At 40.2% G+C, this 16,796-nt stretch overlaps 1 protein-coding gene across 16 annotated transcripts in view; it reads right to left on the bottom strand.

Moving 5' to 3' along the window:
• Positions 1-16,796, bottom strand: part of LOC107220256 — a 192,776-nt gene that overhangs the window by 40,649 nt on the left and 135,331 nt on the right. For all 16 annotated transcript variants that reach the window (XM_046744640.1, XM_046744642.1, XM_046744641.1 and 13 more), the window contains exon 4: positions 389-559. In XM_046744640.1, the coding sequence (XP_046600596.1) occupies positions 389-559 (171 nt within the window). The remainder of the gene's footprint in view (positions 1-388; positions 560-16,796) is intronic.

Genomic DNA, 16,796 nt, shown 5'->3' with positions numbered 1-16,796 from the left:
CAGGTTGTTAACCTTATCGTCGAACGTTAGCGTGGAGATTGCGAATGGAGAGAACGAGGCATTAATCTCACGTTCGTTATCGCACCCTCCAAGGTTTCCAACCGGAGCCTGGAGCCCCCAGTTTGTGGTTCCTAGTCCCAGCCCTCGGCTTTTGGCTGACCAAACAGCCCTTCAACGATCCGGGCTGAATACCGATCGGTTATTTGAAGCCCGGAAAGCTTTGCACGAGTCCCCATGAATCCACGGTGCCATCCTTCCCCGTTCCAGCTTGGGAATAACCGCTCAAAAGAATTCTTCTATGTTTCAGCAGAATCAGGAAGGGAGGATATTTTCACGTCGAATGAAAACGAGGGGGATCGTTAAGCTCCCTTCGACGTCGAAAGCTCACCTTCCAATCGCTGCGTTCCGTTGAACCACGTGACCATGGGAACTGGCTTTCCTGGTCCACTCTCGCAGTTCAGAACCAACTTCGTACCCTCGTTCACTGGACTCAGCGTACTCTCGTGGACGATCGGCTCCGACGTATCTTCGTTCGTCACGATCAGCTTTTCCGGTTTCACTGGAAACAAGAGAAAGAGAAACTTTAGATGGTGAGTAGAAGAAATTAATGATAATCAGGGGTCGAACGGCTGTTCAAATTTGCCGAAATAGTTGTCGTAGGAAAGGACTTTAACAAGAATAATGTGATATTATTAACGCGCTGAAGATGTTGAAAGCTTCGGAATTCGAGTAACCAAAGCTCTGATCAATCAGCATTATTGAAAACTCAACCTTTCACTTATCCTGAGTTCCAATGATAGTAAATTACACATCAGCGCGTTTTTGGAATTTGGAATAGCTTATACCAAGTTTCATTAATTCCCAAATACACTGTCACAGTTTTTGATCTGAAATTCAATCGATAAAAATATAGTTTATATTTGAATTCCAACTGCGGAAACATTTTAACAATTATTGTTATCTTCTTCGATCCAACCAATGAATAGTATCTTATTGAATTTGAGAAAACGTGAGGTAGAAGATTTGCGCGGCTTTTGCAAGAGATAATAATAATAATATTCGCATCTTGCACGATCACGAGCATCGTCGTACATAAGGGTGGTTCATTTTCCGGAGATCGTGTCGCAGTTTCAGGGGAGAAGAAGGGGGCGAGGGGATTTAATATTCACAGAGTATGACCCAGTTTTCGGACACCTCGGAAAGCTTCTGCTTCCTAGCTGCAACGGGAATCGCTACGTGCATGCTCCATATGTCTTAACACCACTTTAAAAACGGCCCATATACACACCCCCCGGTATTTGGGTTAGGTACACACCAAGAGCCGCGGGTAATACACGCGCATAAAAGTGCGGTCGGCAGGAAGAAGAAGAAGAGGAAGAAGAAGAAGAAGAACAAGAAGAAGGAGACGTAGGTTTGAGGGGTTGGAGTGGTGGTAGCATCGCGGAATAAGCCGCCTTCTCTCGTTCATTGAAAAGTTTATTCATATCCGCGACTTTATTTGCCATCGTAATAAAACGGGGTTCACATTTTCGGTACGAAAACTCCCGCCTTCCTCTTTTCCAGGTGCCTCTGTGTACTCTTGGAACGTTTTTGCGCTTGTTACAGACTCGGAGAATTTCGTACACCGTGGTTACCGGCGTGAAAAATTTTAATACCACGCAAAAGTTGAAATATATATGTATAATAAATTGCCCGCGTATCCTTCATCGAGATTTTTTTCTTTTTTTTTTCGCGCGAGATTTGCGACGGGATCGGCATTCGAAATTAAACCGTAGGTATAATACAGCTATCCCATGAACTTATATACACATGTATATATATACATATATATATATGTGTGTGTGTGTGTGTGTGTGTGTAACTTGGATCGAACAGCACATCATCTCGAATTCTCAATCACGGTTAATATTCTTTAACCGTTGGAATTTCACACAGCGCGGAAAGAAGCGCGTGAAAATTACCAAGGGTGAAAAGAAAAAAGTGGGTTCTTTCCTACCAGTGGCTTCTAATCTGCCCCGCAAGTTTAAACCTGCACCCTTAATCTTCGGCAAACGAATTTAATTATATGCAGCCATAAATCCTCGGGGATTTAAACTTCCGTCGTTGATTCAAGCAGCCTCGTTAATATGTGGAACGGCTTCGCAATCTGGTTCGCGAACCGTTGCTACGGTTTCATCCTAACTCATATACTCCAGATGCAGGAAAACTTTGAGGAGAACAGCAGGGTTATATCATATCGTATCGATTTTCACTGCTAAGCCACTTAGGTTCCGAGATCTCGGCAAAAGAAAGACATTTTTTTGGTAAAGAATGGGATAAGAAATTCGGTCGCAAGATTTTTTATTATCGAGGATCAAATTTACGAAAAACAAAAACGCTGACATAGAATATTTTTGTTTTTTAATGACCGATGACTAGAATAATAGATAATTTATACAAGCCATGTAAATTACACATATATGTCTAATGTAACAAACAATGAGAATTTTCAATGATGCTAGAAGAACAGGTTCGGTTTAAAAATTTGGCATCAAGTTTTGAAGAGTAAAGAAAAAAACAATTTTTACTTCTTTTTAATCTATGACACAATTTCAGTTTGAAATAAACTTAAATTCATATCTTGTTTCCAAGCATTACCACGTTGACTTTAAAATAACAATATTGACTCAAAATGCTTTTATTTGAGTAGAGAAACACTTACTGGGCGATTTTGAGACGTGTTTGGGATGTTTAAAAAATAGCGGTATATTTTTCAAAAAAATTTCGTTTTCTCAAAATATATTGATATACTTGAAAATAATTCACATACTCGACAATTATTTATTATGCAGTATATTTCGAGTAGTATAAGATTAAAAATGAGTCAAGTATTTTCTTATATTTTTAAGTTTGAGTTTCATTTCTTTCTTTACGCTTCCATTACAGGTTCAGTCCCACCGTTTTCCCTCGGACTCAACGAGTCATTCGATTCCTCTAAAACGCTGAGCTCGTTTAGAAGCGCTTTTCCCACCGCCCGCGGCGCTTGCTATAAACCGTGGGATAGCGGAAGGGGTGGGAAAGTATAATAGTTATGTGCCTGCGCACGTGTGCACGTGTGTATAAGTTGCGCATGGTCGTAATAGCCGGACTCGTAAGTCGCGTCATAAGCTACGTGTCGTAGTGTAGAAGCAGCATGCTGCGGAACGGTGTCGCGGCCCGAGATGCAGCCCGGCACCGGCACCTTATTACACCCTCCACCCCCGTCTTCTCGACGTCGGATTAAAGGTCCGCTTCCTGCGCGACTCCTTAACCTCCGACTGAACTCCTCTCGAATGTGAGAACTACGGCAAGGAAATCCTTTCGGATATTTCACAACCAGGTCGTCTTATGGCTTTGTGAAATTCGGAATGAGGAATTGGGAGCCTACAATATGGAACTTGGAAATTGGAGTTTCACGGTTTCCAGTGGTCCTGGAAATGTCCTTGAATTTTGCTTATCTCTCGAAAGTCTTGCGCACTTTCCTTCAATTTTTCTTGTCTTTCAAAAGTCCTGGAAACTATCCTCGAATTTTTCTAATGCCTTGGAAATATTCTATTTTTAATGTCCTTGAATAATCTGAAAATATCCTTCAATTTTGCTTGTCTTTCAAAACTCCTGGTAACTGTCCTTGAATTTTTCTTGTCCATCAAAGATCCTGGAAACTATCCTTGAATGTTTCTTGTGTTCTGGAAATATTCTATTTTAAATGTCTTTGTATAATCTGAAAATGTCCTGGAAATGTCCTTGAATTTGTGATGGGTTTTTTACTGAACACCATGACTTTGGAATATGTGATTTGGAACTTCATATCTCGAATGTGAAATTTTTAATTCAGAATTGGAACTCGGAATCTGTAATAGAAACTCGGGAACATATAACTTGGAATTTCTTAATTACAACTTGCTGGAGTTTGGAATTGAGAATCAACGAGATTCTGAAACAAAATTTTGGTTAAATCAGTAAACTAATATCCCTGAAACTTGAGACCATAGATTTACATTCAAAAAATTTGAACCTTGAAGAACTTGACTCGCAGTAAATTTCTGCGCGGTGTGTTTTTTGGGAATAAAAAATTTCTGTGGTTTAATTTTCATTGAGTGAAGAAGCTAGATTCCAAATTTTCAATATCATAAACAGGCGTGCCCATTGATCCAATTATTACCCTCAGTGATATTTCATGAATTTCAATAGCGCCTGTCGACTGAAGCAAAAAAATAACCGGAGCGTATAGCGAAAGAACTGTGAGTGGAAAAAAGTTTTTGAAAAAAGCGTATTAGGGGTGGGTCGAATTGTATTTTTACACGCACGTGCGGATACGCATGGAGTACCAAATCGTGTGACTGTTATTGAAATCGTTCATTCCGGTGTGAAGACAGAAAAAATAAAAAAAAAAAAAAAACCGTGTAACATATTTGCAACGGCGACGAACCGATTCGTGAAAAAGCAAATCCACGTGAAAACCTGTCATGCGAGAATAAAAACACGAGAAAAAACGTAAAACGAAGATGAAAAAAGACGAGGCAAAGAAAAATAAGGGAACATTAAGGGCGGAAATCGATGAGAAAAGAAAAAAAATTCTCGAGAACAAATGCACAGCGTAATTCGTAAAAAAAAGGCTGGCCGCTTCGAGATCGGGGTCACTCAAACTGACCAAAAAAAGAAGTCACCCCTGCATGTGAGTGCCAGTGACAGTTGGGGGTGTTTCTCGGCTCGATGCGAGTGCCTAATATCCACCCCTATTTCTTTACACTTCCGTACGCGCCAGTGTGCGTGAGTGTGTTTTTGCAATTCTACGCTCTCTTTCGTAAAGGAAATTGGCGGTGTTTTGAACAGAGAATTTAATATCGGATCAGAGGAATAAAAATTGAAAGGAAAAGAAAAACAGGGGGATGGAGATACCAAGAATGCGGACGAAGGGAATAAGGGTTGCGGGTTTTGTGAGGTTGATTCGCGGAAGCTCATCAAAGCTTCTGTTTGGCGTTCTGACTTTTTCATTTCGGTACGTCTGTTAATGTTGTAAAATTCGACAAGGCAGATACCGCAGAGCTTGGCCCACAATGCCAAACAATGTTTTATCCCCGTAACGGAAGTTGACGCGCACTCGGACTTCCGTTTGATTGATCGACGTTTTCGGAATGATTTATTGGCTAACACTGCAGCACGACCAACAAAATGGACAACCGAGTTCTGTACGTGGCGTGTAGACACGAATCACCCGTCGAAATGCAGCACAAAAATTGCTGTACAACCTCGCGTCGATACGCGTGATAATGTTTTATTTATTTCTTTATTTCTTTTTCTCTTCAATTTTTCAGCCATTTTTTGTGTCAGTTGTTTTTTTTTTTTTTCACATTTCGATATACCGATTGATCCTGGTTCGCTGACATGAAAATGCGACGGTGACGGTGTGAGACAGATATTCGCCGGAAAGGAAAAATTGAAATCAAACCCCTGGCGGGAATAGAAACGTTGAAAAATCAGAAAATAAAAAAGGGTCTGTTTTATAGAAATGAAAATGCAGAAGGTCGAAAATATACAAGAGTCGAAATTCGTAAAGGTCAAATTAAAGGTATAAAAATTCTGAGTCTAAAATCACTGGACGATTTTCGAATTCAGCCGATATTAAACTCTCGTTTTCATTCCGAAACATACTTTCAAACTTTTATATCGTCACCATTTCATTATACGATCATTATACTTTTCTACCCCCAGTGTAAAAATACCGCCGAAAATGATGAGGTAAACCAGTTCGGAAAACAAGTTGCAAGATAATTACTGCGAAATTGAAAAATTCAAACTCCTTAATTCAATTTTAAAAATCAGACGTTTCGAATACAGTCACTTAATTATCGTTAGTTCAAATTTGACGTTTTCAGGCGGGTCAGCGTAGTTTCAAAAATACGAATCGACGCTATAGTTTTTCTTCTTGTAAAACCAACCATCACAACCGGTCTCCGGTTGGATTCCGCCGTAGGCGTTAGATGCGAAAATGTCTGTCGGGGATGAGGAATGGAGGGTGGAGGGGGAGGCGGGGGAGGAAAAAGTCACTCACCGGAGCTAGGGGGCCTCGAGGATAAGCTGATTCGACCAAGAAAGCTTCGCGTTGTTGGTGCCAGAAAATAGAGTTTAGAGGTTAAGGCTGCCGTAGAGGCGGAGAAAAGCTGCTCTGCGAGGCAGGCGGAAGGGCGTCGGGCGGGGGCCGGGGGGGAGGGAGGGTGGAGGGGGACAGAGTCGTTTGGTTTCCCGAGGGAGCGTGAAATTAAATTCCTTTGCCTTCTCAATTCCCGCGGGATCACCTGGAATGACGAAAACACTTCATCACTGACCCAAACGGCGGTGGTGCTGCACTGCAGAGACGGGGGGAACATCTATATATTTCAACTGTCTCTTAAGAGCGGCATCCCTCCCCCTCCCCTACCATCTTCTCACCCCATAAACGCCCAGCGTACGTTTATATATTGTAACAATGCCATCCCAAAGTCGCAAAAGATATTCTCTTACCGGGGGATTATTAATGCGAGAAATTCTTGCGTGACTTGACGCCGATAATTGCAACAGTTCTCAGCGTCCTTGTATCAAAAAGTTGAGAAGTGGAATAAAATTTTTGAAACTGGTTACTCGGGGGCTTTCGGGGTCGTTGATGATGAATTTTTTTATTGTGAATTGAAGAGTTGCGAAACATAGGATCCAAAATGGCGACGGTGATGATTGAAATTTTCGTAAAGCTAGACAGTTAATCTGAAAATCATCACATGAAGGTTTTTAGCGTTGCTGTTTACAAATATAAAATTGGAAAATATATGAAAAGAAAAACAAGCATGAAGTAACGAAAGATCAGCTATAGTCTGAGTAAAACGGGATACCTAAATCTCTAACTAAAACCGAAACTAGCCAACTAACCAGCCTCATCACCAACGCCAGCCTGATGCCAATGTAAAATAAGGAGTAAAGTAAATTTATGACTAGTCTCTTGATATGCTGGGGATCGTTTTTCACCCTCAAGAGGTAGCAGATTGAAAAAATAACTTTCGCAATGGAATCGTAGACCCCGGAAAAAAAAAAAAAAAAAAAAATTCAGAGACACAAAATTTCGAATTTGAATGTAACAACAAAATTCATAATAAAACAAATGATTTACCCGCGTTATCACCCTCAGGGCTTGGCGAATTCAAAAAATAACTTCTGAAAAGAAATAAGGAACCCAAAAAACCCCGGGTAACAATTTTGGTATAATTCGGTCGATTGTATGTGGCTAACGATTCTGGCACGAAAACTGAAAAAAGTCTGTACGAGTTAACCGATTAATACAGATTTGATCCCTCTTTGAACCCGTGATTTCCGAGAAATTATTAGGAATGCTTTAAACCGTTAATATACCGACTACTTGGAATGGGCGTTCCTTTTTAGATTTGATCATCGTTTACCCGAGTTTAAGCATCGCAGATAGCGAAATCGGTTTTCAATTAACGCTTTGAGAAATGAAAACTCGTTGACCTCGAGTATTTTCGCTCCCAGTACTCGAAGCGATGAAAAATTTGTTCACTCTATTTGCGCAGATAACACGCAAGGGCGTTTATTACCGGTTTTTGTTCGGTTTTTATCCCCCAGCTTTACCAGGCGAGACATGCAGCCCTTTATCGTCGCTGGTCCGATGTTTGGCAGCCCGTGTTTGGCGTATCGCGTTTGCCGCATCTCATTTTTACCGGGCACTACACAAACGAGTTTTAGTTTCGACGTGAACGCACCAAAAATTGAACGTTCTCTATTCGCGTTATCTCGAATTTAATAAACCAACTCGCTAAGGGCAAAAAGTCATCTATTAAAATAAAAAAAAAAAAAAAGGAACTTCTCTGTAAAGGACCTCGCTGAATCCTTATTGAAGTTGGCTGGATTTTCAGTATGTTATAGTACCAAGTCCTAAAAATCAGCACTTTCCGAGATACAGGATTCGGAAGGGTGTTGTATGGATTTTTTGATATGTATGGATTAGACGATTTTTACGAACGACGAAGCTTCAAGAGGGACTTGAAATAAAATATATTGATCAAAAACTAGACAACCGATTCGCAGAGACTCCACAGACGAGTGAAAAACAGAAAAAGTCGATTATTGCAAGAGTCGAAGGGTCTCATTCTTCAAGCAAAATCTGACGTTGCACCTTCTTCCGGTAAACCAGGAAGTTCATGGATGGAATCAATCACAGCTTTCTGCCTACCTTTCAGAATGAACCGTGCAGTTTTTCGAGTGTTTCGTTCGATTACAAGTATCCTAGAAGCTTTATTATTCACGAAAATCACCGAATCCATGGATACCAAAAAATCTGGACACCGTTTTTGCGAAGCGTGCACCTCAAGAAGTGCTGATTTTTGGAACTTTTGTAAATGATAAATTTTGATCAGGAGGATTTTTACTATAACATACTAAAAATTCATCCAATTCTACCGGAATCCAATTACAATAAGGTTTCTCCGAGGTCCTTTGTAAACAGGTTCCACATTTTTGATTGAAAAATTGCGATCCGGAGAACGCGAGTGCGGGAATAATTTCTAATCTCGGAGGATCTTTTGCCGCGGAGTTCATAACGGAGCGAACACCGGATGAACAATTCCAACTTCCAGGTCCGCTGGAAGCTAATTGGAGAGACCGCAGGCCATGCATGGTAAGTGTGTCGGCGATGTGGGAAAACTCGGCGTCGTCGATGACGGTATTTAACCGGTAAGAAATTGTCTTATTAAACTTGGTAGAAACGGGCCGCTTATCGCGGTTGTAATTAAACGATATTACCCCGCACGCTGGATGGAACGCCGAGAGCTTTACGGTTTTACGTTAACCTAGACACGGCACTCGCCTATATTCTACACTTCGCGTCGAGGTAGATATCTACCAGCCCTTCATCCACGTGCCGACCAAAATTACATTGGATTTATGATCCCAGCCCATCGCGGAATACAATTCGCTCAGGTTGCGTAATTGCGCTATTTTCACGCGCTGCTGCAGCGATGCTTCTGACGAACGGCTAAATTCAAAGGCACGATAGTTGGGAGTGGCCCGAAAAAGTTTTCGAACATGTTTTACGTTGACAAGTTCGCAGGCTTGAAAAACCGCGTGAAGAAACGGTCTTGGAAACCGGAACGAGGAACTCGAAGGCTTCAATTCGCTGACGGAAGCAATCAGAAGCAATTCAAGATACCTGAATCCAGATAATCGAGGGTAAAACGAATTTCATACTTCTTGTTTCTTACTTTTATTAAGCGGATGAAACCAGCGCGATAACAAAAAATAAGTCAAGTAATTTGGTGATATTTTGTTGTTAATTATGGACAGGAACAAAAGTGCAAGCTTGAGTTAAGGTCGCGTAGCAGTCCTACCCTTACCGATCGAGAAATCTCACCCCTTTTCTTCCTCTATTAAATGAACAAACGAACATAAAGGGTTCAAATTTCGTCGGCGCATCGCTTTTTCATAGCGGTATTTGAAAAAAGTTACTATTATCCCAAAAATCTTCGACAAAAATACGTAGTTTTTTGACTCGTGTCACTATTTCCACATTCCCCGCCTTTCTCGGTGTTAAAAACTGCATAAATGAGACACTTTCCGCAATCCTGGAAAGAATGAGAAGTCAAATTAGCCAAAAAAGAGACTGTTTTAGTGCAATATTGAGGTCGCTGGTCGAAAACTAAGAATTACAATAATTTGATCAACAAAAGATGCTCGGTCGGTGAGGGTAGGACTGCTCAATGACCTTGATAATTATAATAGTAAAATTCTACGTAAAATTGCGAACTTTTCATCTTGGATTTCCAACCTAAGACAGACCGCAGCTACCGAGACGTCGATCAGCCATCGTACAAGTTTGGCGCGTTGAGTACCGGTATAAATCTATTTGCGAAACGTGATTTTAGAAAAATTTCAAGCCCGCGTGATGAGGGGTTGCACTTATAGTGCTCTGGTAACTAAAGAAGATTGTTTGCCTTGGGAATCCTCCGTCTTAACCGAACAACTAACTCGGTTACCACTTTGGGTAGCGCTGGGCAAAGTGTGCCAAAGGATTCGATTCCACTCAATTACCCGGCAAGCTACTACGCCAGGATTTCTGTTTGAACGTGACAGCCGCGCGCCACTCGTGGCAGCCTCCTCCTTGGCAAATTTCGCATCTCGCACGTACATTTTTTATGTAACAGAACCCAACGCGTGTGCCGTACACATGATTCCCGGTGACATTCGGAGAGCTTTTACCCTTTTCCAAAGATTTTTTTTTTTTTTTTTTCTTTTTTTTCCATTTCTCTTCTTTCTTTCTCTTTCTCTCTTATTTTCCCAACCACCCCGCCAAATATATTTATACCTTTCCCTATCGCATCGCTGGATTATTTTCCACGTCGAGAACTCCGAGTAAGCCTATATTATCGCCCCCTTTTCGAGCAAAGCGAAGCGTCCCGTATGCGGGCTTAGAGACAACCTGAGATTCTGAAAGGTGCACAATGGCCCGCGTAATACAAACCGAGAACCAGTTCTCGATCTCTAGGTGCTAGAGAGGAGATGGAGGAAGACACAAAAGATACCTACACATAATCAAGTCAGGATAGGTGGAGCTGGAAGTTCGACTCGGAGGCAGGAGAATAAACGGGGGAGCAGGTAATGTTCTGGAAAAAGCTGACCAAGAAAAGCTTTCACTGGTTTCGCGGAAACAGGTGTTTATTTCTTTTCATTTATTTATTTATTTATTTTTTCTTTTTTTCACATATCCGGCGTGTAAACCCAGCCTTTGAGAACATCCATCCATTTGATGTTTACAGTAATGTTTTACTTTGACTGAAATTCGTTATTGATTATTATCACTAGCCGTTTGTGAAATGCGAGCTTTCATTGTAAGTAGCAAGATCAGATTTCAATTTTTAGACGTTATTCCACGTGCTTGAATATTCTTAGGAAAAAGTTATCCCAGAATCAAGTTCTGATCACTAACAATCCGGTTGCATGGCTAACATGACTGCATATCTTACTTTTCGTGATAGAAAAGATTTTCGACTTGTTACGGGATCAATTATTATTGCGCCGTATCGGCAGAATATTTCTTTCGTATGAAAATATTGTTTGATTACGGTAACCCGCAATTATTACCTGTAATAATTTGGTAAATTTCATGATATATCGTTTATCGAACGGATTTAATTAATAGTATGCGTCAATGTATTTGAATCCACCAGAGGTCTCATCATTATCGTTTGGATGGTATCACGAAACGAATCGTACTTCATCACGCTTCTACCAAATCAACATCGTTATCTCGCGTGCACGATTACCTTTCGTCGAATCAAATGTTTTTTTTACAATTTTACAGGCAAATTTTTCCAACCATTCTCGTATTCGCAACGAAATACCGAAATGTTACCAGCCAAATTGTGTTCGAAAATTGATTACGTCAAAAAATGCGATGACTTTTTCCTTTTGCAAGGAAGCAGCTGGAGATCCCAAATCGTTGGCATATGCAGCTCAGTCTGAGTCGCAGTAATAACTTTACGCTTCGCAGCTTGGGTAGGAAAAGCTGTATAAGAGAAATAGAGAGAAAGAGAGAGTGATTGAGGGTGGAGTATTTTACGCCAAACATAGACTTGCGAAACTTACTTTCGTCTGGAGAAATTTTGTTATACATATATATGTATATATATATATATATACATACAGATACATATGTACTCAGTTTTACTACCCACACCTGAAACGAACGTTATACAACCGGTTTAGCGGAGGGGGGGGAGGGAGGGGAGGTGAAATTTTTCGGGAATGTAAAAACAGCGTACCTACCTAAAAACGGTAAAATTGCAATGGAGAAAAAAAAAAAACAGCAAATTATAGAACCTTTCAAATACCAGACGTAGGGAAGTTGAAAGTGCGGCATAAAGCTGGCCTTAGGCGTCGTCGCAGCTTCAAGGGGTGGTTGGGGGAGGGGAGGGGAGGGAGGGGGGGGTGGGGCAGGGCGGAAAGAAAGGGGTCGAGGAAGCGGCCGGAGACGTTGATGAAAAATGAAAAAAAAAAAAAAAAAAACACACAGGGTCGAAGACTCGCTGAACGAGTGAGGAGAAAAATAAGTTGAACCGAGGCGAGTTTCGGATTCGGTCAGAGAATACCCTCCCTTGACCCCCTTCGAAACGGGAAACGGAAAACGGGAGAACGGTTGATGCCAATTCCCAATATCAATTTTCGCATACCAGCGCCACGTGTAACCCGCCTATAACGGTGTGCACCAGCCAGTTATGGAAAAGCAATAAATTCCCAAAGGGGATGGACCGGCGGAGGGGACGGGGGACGGGGGGGGGGGGGGGGGGGAGGGGGGAGGGTGAGGGAAGAAGGGGGGCGATAAGCTCGGGGACCGGGGGTTAATATTGAAAAGTTTCAACGCCTATTTATTCACCGTTCTTCACGAGTGAAAAACTTTTTCACGGATCTTACCAACCAACCAACCAACCAACCAACCCCCCTCACCCTTCCTTTATGCCCCCTTTTTTACTTTTTTCACCCCCCCCTAGCCGCAGGCAGCAGCGTCTCGTCGTCCTCGTCTCCGAATTCAATTGCCTCAGCTGTTCTCGTTCTTTCCACTTTTTTTTTTTTTTATTTCCCCTATGCGTTTGTCCCTTTCTCTTCCTTTATATCCTCCTCTCTTCAATATTCTTGCGTGATGTAATTTCACTTCGTTTAAAACTTGAAACTCGAGCCTTTCATCCTCTGGGGAAGAAATCTCCGCGTCTTGAGTCTCTTCATTGTTATCCGATTGAAAATTAAACGCGGCTAAACTCTGGACGAAGTCTGAGGCTACTCTTCTCCGTTCACTTCGTACGTATCGGGTCAACTTCGTTTCGCGTAAACGTAACCCGAGAATTTTTGACGAGAGCAAAGCTCAATTCGAGAGTTTCATTATCACTGCGAATTATTCGAGATCCCCCTTCCAGGATTAATTAATTATCCTCGAATGTTATTCAGCGGTAAAGTTTATCCCTTTTCGGTATGCTTCACGGCCATTTCACAAATAAATCAGGCACCCTTTGAGAAAGGGTGAACGATACTGGGAAAGGATAATGCTTCTGTGACCGCCGAATTAACGACGCTGTATAAATTGATCGATGATATTCGCGTCACTCGGTGAAAGTCGAAGAAATATATACCGACACCTGTTTTCAGGATAATACTCAGAATGCTTCATAATTCATATTGTGATGCAAAAAAAAAAAAACAAATTTCGAAAAGTAAAAACCAACCTTAAGGTTTATTAGTAAAAAATAAAAGATGCACCCCGTAAAGACAGTCAAAATACAGCAGATGTTAGCATCGGCTTATCTAATTAGTAACTATCAATTAGTTTTGTTGAAAAATTTTACACCGTTATCTAAAAATCGAAACAAATCCATCATCGGAAGTTTGGTGGTGAGATTTTTTACGCTTATACGACCGAAATGGCAGCTAGAAAAAAAAAGAAGAAATACTTGACCGAAATGTTCTTAAATACTGCGAAATATCGTGAAACGAATAAAATCGTCAAGTTACATTTGATAAGCCAACTTAATTTCTGGTCAATTTGTATTTTTTTTTTTTTTTTTTTTTTTTCCCTTTCCGCGTTTCCGGAACTCAAAAACTTGAAGTAGAACGATGGATTTGGGAGGGGGAAAAATAGGTCGAAGTTTTGCTGATGTATTTTGCGACGAGGAGTGATAGGGGTAGATATTTTGCGAGGGGGTAAGGCAAAGTGCTTTTTCCAACATCGCACTCTTTGATCCGGGGCTTCAAGGCTGGTTAGAAATGATTGATGACGTGACTCCGTACATGCGGCGGAGTTTGGTTAATACAAGAGCCCGAGTCCACATGCAGAAAATCGCCTGATTCTACTCGCCCCAGCAGAGCTATTAGGGCTGCCTTATGTACAACCGATGTAATCACAACTCTCGTTAAGTGTCCCCAAACATCGATTTTACCTCCCACTCTTTTTACCTTGGATAACTTGGGCTCGAGTTTTTTTTATGCCGTGATGAATTAGCACGGACTGAGTTTGTACAGAAGCATCGATAACGAGTCAAAGGAACGCACGTGTTATAATAATAATAATAATAATAATAATAATAGTAATAATAATAAAATTAGGGGAACGGGAAGAAATTTTTAACGTTGAGGAATCGGTGTATTATTACAGTCCGAAAAATAAAATTGTTGTAGAATTTAGAAAATTTATATTTTGGGGATTGATTTTTGTCGAAAATAAGAATCGTTACGCTCAAAATTGCAAAAATATACACGAAATCGTGACGTTCAAATGAATTGAATTTTTTTTTTTTTTTTTTTTTTATGGACTAGATCGTAATGAGTTTATCATGAATTCGTATCTTTTAGATTTTGATTTTCATCCGCCAGCCTCTTTTCGGACTTTATTGAATCATTCCAAAACTACGTTGCTTTTGGAATGACAAGTTTTCTTCGTTGGTCTGTTTTGTGTTTTCTTGCCTCATTTCCTAGAATTTTTTCTCGATAATTTATCAGAAATTTTTGGATTAAGATTTTTGTGAACGATGATATGGAATATGAATTATTGTTAGAAAAAAATTTCATCGCAAAATATTAGGAAATGGTGTTGGCAGGCATGATAGCTTAAAAGTGTTTTTTAGTGTTTGATATGATTAATGAAGTTATACTTAGCCTAGACGAAATATTATTATTAAGATTATTAAAATATATCAGTATAGCTATGGTCTGGATTACGATCACTTCATTCAACTCTATAGAAAATATTCCAATGGACAATAATGTCATCGGAGAAAAAAAAAAAAAAAAAGTGAACAAATGAAACTTCGGCATTGAAGTTAGGTGAAATTGCGAATTCTTGCAATATCGACACGAACTTTTGTCCATACCGTAACCATGCTGTTACAACATGTTGATAATCTTTTTGAATTTTTTGTTCAAGACAATTGAAACTTCGAAAATCAGCCTGAATTTTTTTTGATATTTCGAACGGAAAAAAAATTCTTTCAAATCGAAAGATAGTCAAAATTCAATATTACAACGGTAATATCATGATCATGATCACAAAAAGCCGAATCCCAATATTCCTTACAGATTTTCAGAAAAGAAACAGCACGCTCACTCTAGAATCCCTCCGTTTTCCTCACAGCAATCGGAATCACGTTTCATCGCGAAACGCGTTCATTTTGGATAATCGAAACCGCGTCTCCGTGTATTCAGTACGAAATGGAAAAAAAAAAAGTAATCGGGAATTCCGTGGCGAGGGTAAGGCGTACACACCCTCGTCTAAATTGCCTTACCACGCTTTACGGCCATATATCTCCGCGTTTCGGTCAGCCCGGAATCCCCGCACATTACGCAAGTCTCATAATTAACCGTTATCCCTAATTGAAATTATTGGCCAGTTTGTCCTCGCGGCATATAAGGTACCTGTGTAATTTGACGCAGCTCGCGATCCCGGCTTCAGCCAATCCCGTATCCTAGGATATATCGTAGCTCCTGATCCTGCACGCCTAGCCCATTACCCTAATTAACCAAATCTTAAGTTTGATTATCAAACTAGCTATCCCGTTTGCGTCGTACAAGGCCTGGAATTTCCGAATTTATTTCCCGAATTAATCAATTTGTTTGAATGAAAATTTAGTCTTCTTACATGTCCGTAAATACGTCTCTATTATCTTTTACAATATTCGTGAATATGATTGGTATTCAAAGATTTTCATTTTTTCCTACCACAGCTGGCTCTAAATCTCAGATCAAAGTTTGAAAGACAGTCCAAATTTTTGCGTACAGAACTGGCAATCAGAATCTAACGACTTTGTTCTTCAATGTCATGTCAGATTCGCGATTTCAAATTTTCGAAATTATCTGAATTTTATTTTATGTTTTAGATTATCGAATACAAAAGTCCCGCGATCGAAGTTGCTCTCAAGTTTGTCTAATTTTAAAAATGTCAACCCATTATTTCGGACCCATCGAATCAAATTTATGCTGCAAATTTTAGAAAGTAAAATCAGCACACTTGTGATACAATTAGTATTGTTTTTTTCTACGGGTCAAAGAAATCGAGTATAAAATATAAAATCTGCAACATCCTAAATAACAAGACACATACAATCTGACAGACATTTAATCTCTCAATTTTGTCGAGTGAAAACTGCGTCAATCCAACAAAAGTAATATCTAACTGCAAATAAAAAAAAAAAACTCGAAGAACAACGTGTAGAAAAATTTCCCTCAACCAAACGCTCTAAATTTTCTCGAGGCTAATTTTACTTCTGTCCAGAAAACGCCCCCCCCCCCCCCCCCCCAAAAAAAAAAATCATACTGAATTAAAAAGCTCTTCAACTTTTCTTCGATAAAATTTAACTCGTGCCACAGTGGCTCAGTTCTTACACCAAAAGAGTAACGTTTGATTCTTGAAAAAAAATAAATAAATAAAATGTAGAGCGTATAATATATAACTCATAGATAGACTGAGATTTCATCTGGAAAAGGTGTCTACGATTTTCAAAATTGTGCGTCTCACGATCGTAAATCTCAGTAAGCACAACGCGTCGAGTTTGTTTTTGTTTTGAATCGGTCTCGCCGCTCGAACGGAGCGAAGCAAATCGAGAATTGAATTTGGAACGCTGTTCAGTCTTGATCAACGCGACGCGGTAGAAGCTTCGCGCTAATCGGTGTGAATTAATATTTGAGTATTGACAGTTAATCAAGTGCAACAAAACGATAAAAGTGAGTGATTGGTGCAAAGTGTTTGAGTGAGCCAACTCGTC

This window comes from Neodiprion lecontei, chromosome 7, assembly GCF_021901455.1.
Source record: "Neodiprion lecontei isolate iyNeoLeco1 chromosome 7, iyNeoLeco1.1, whole genome shotgun sequence".
NCBI lineage: Eukaryota > Metazoa > Arthropoda > Insecta > Hymenoptera > Diprionidae > Neodiprion > Neodiprion lecontei.
The sequence above is the reverse complement of the archived record's forward strand: the minus strand, read 5'-3'. Positions and strand labels throughout refer to the sequence as shown.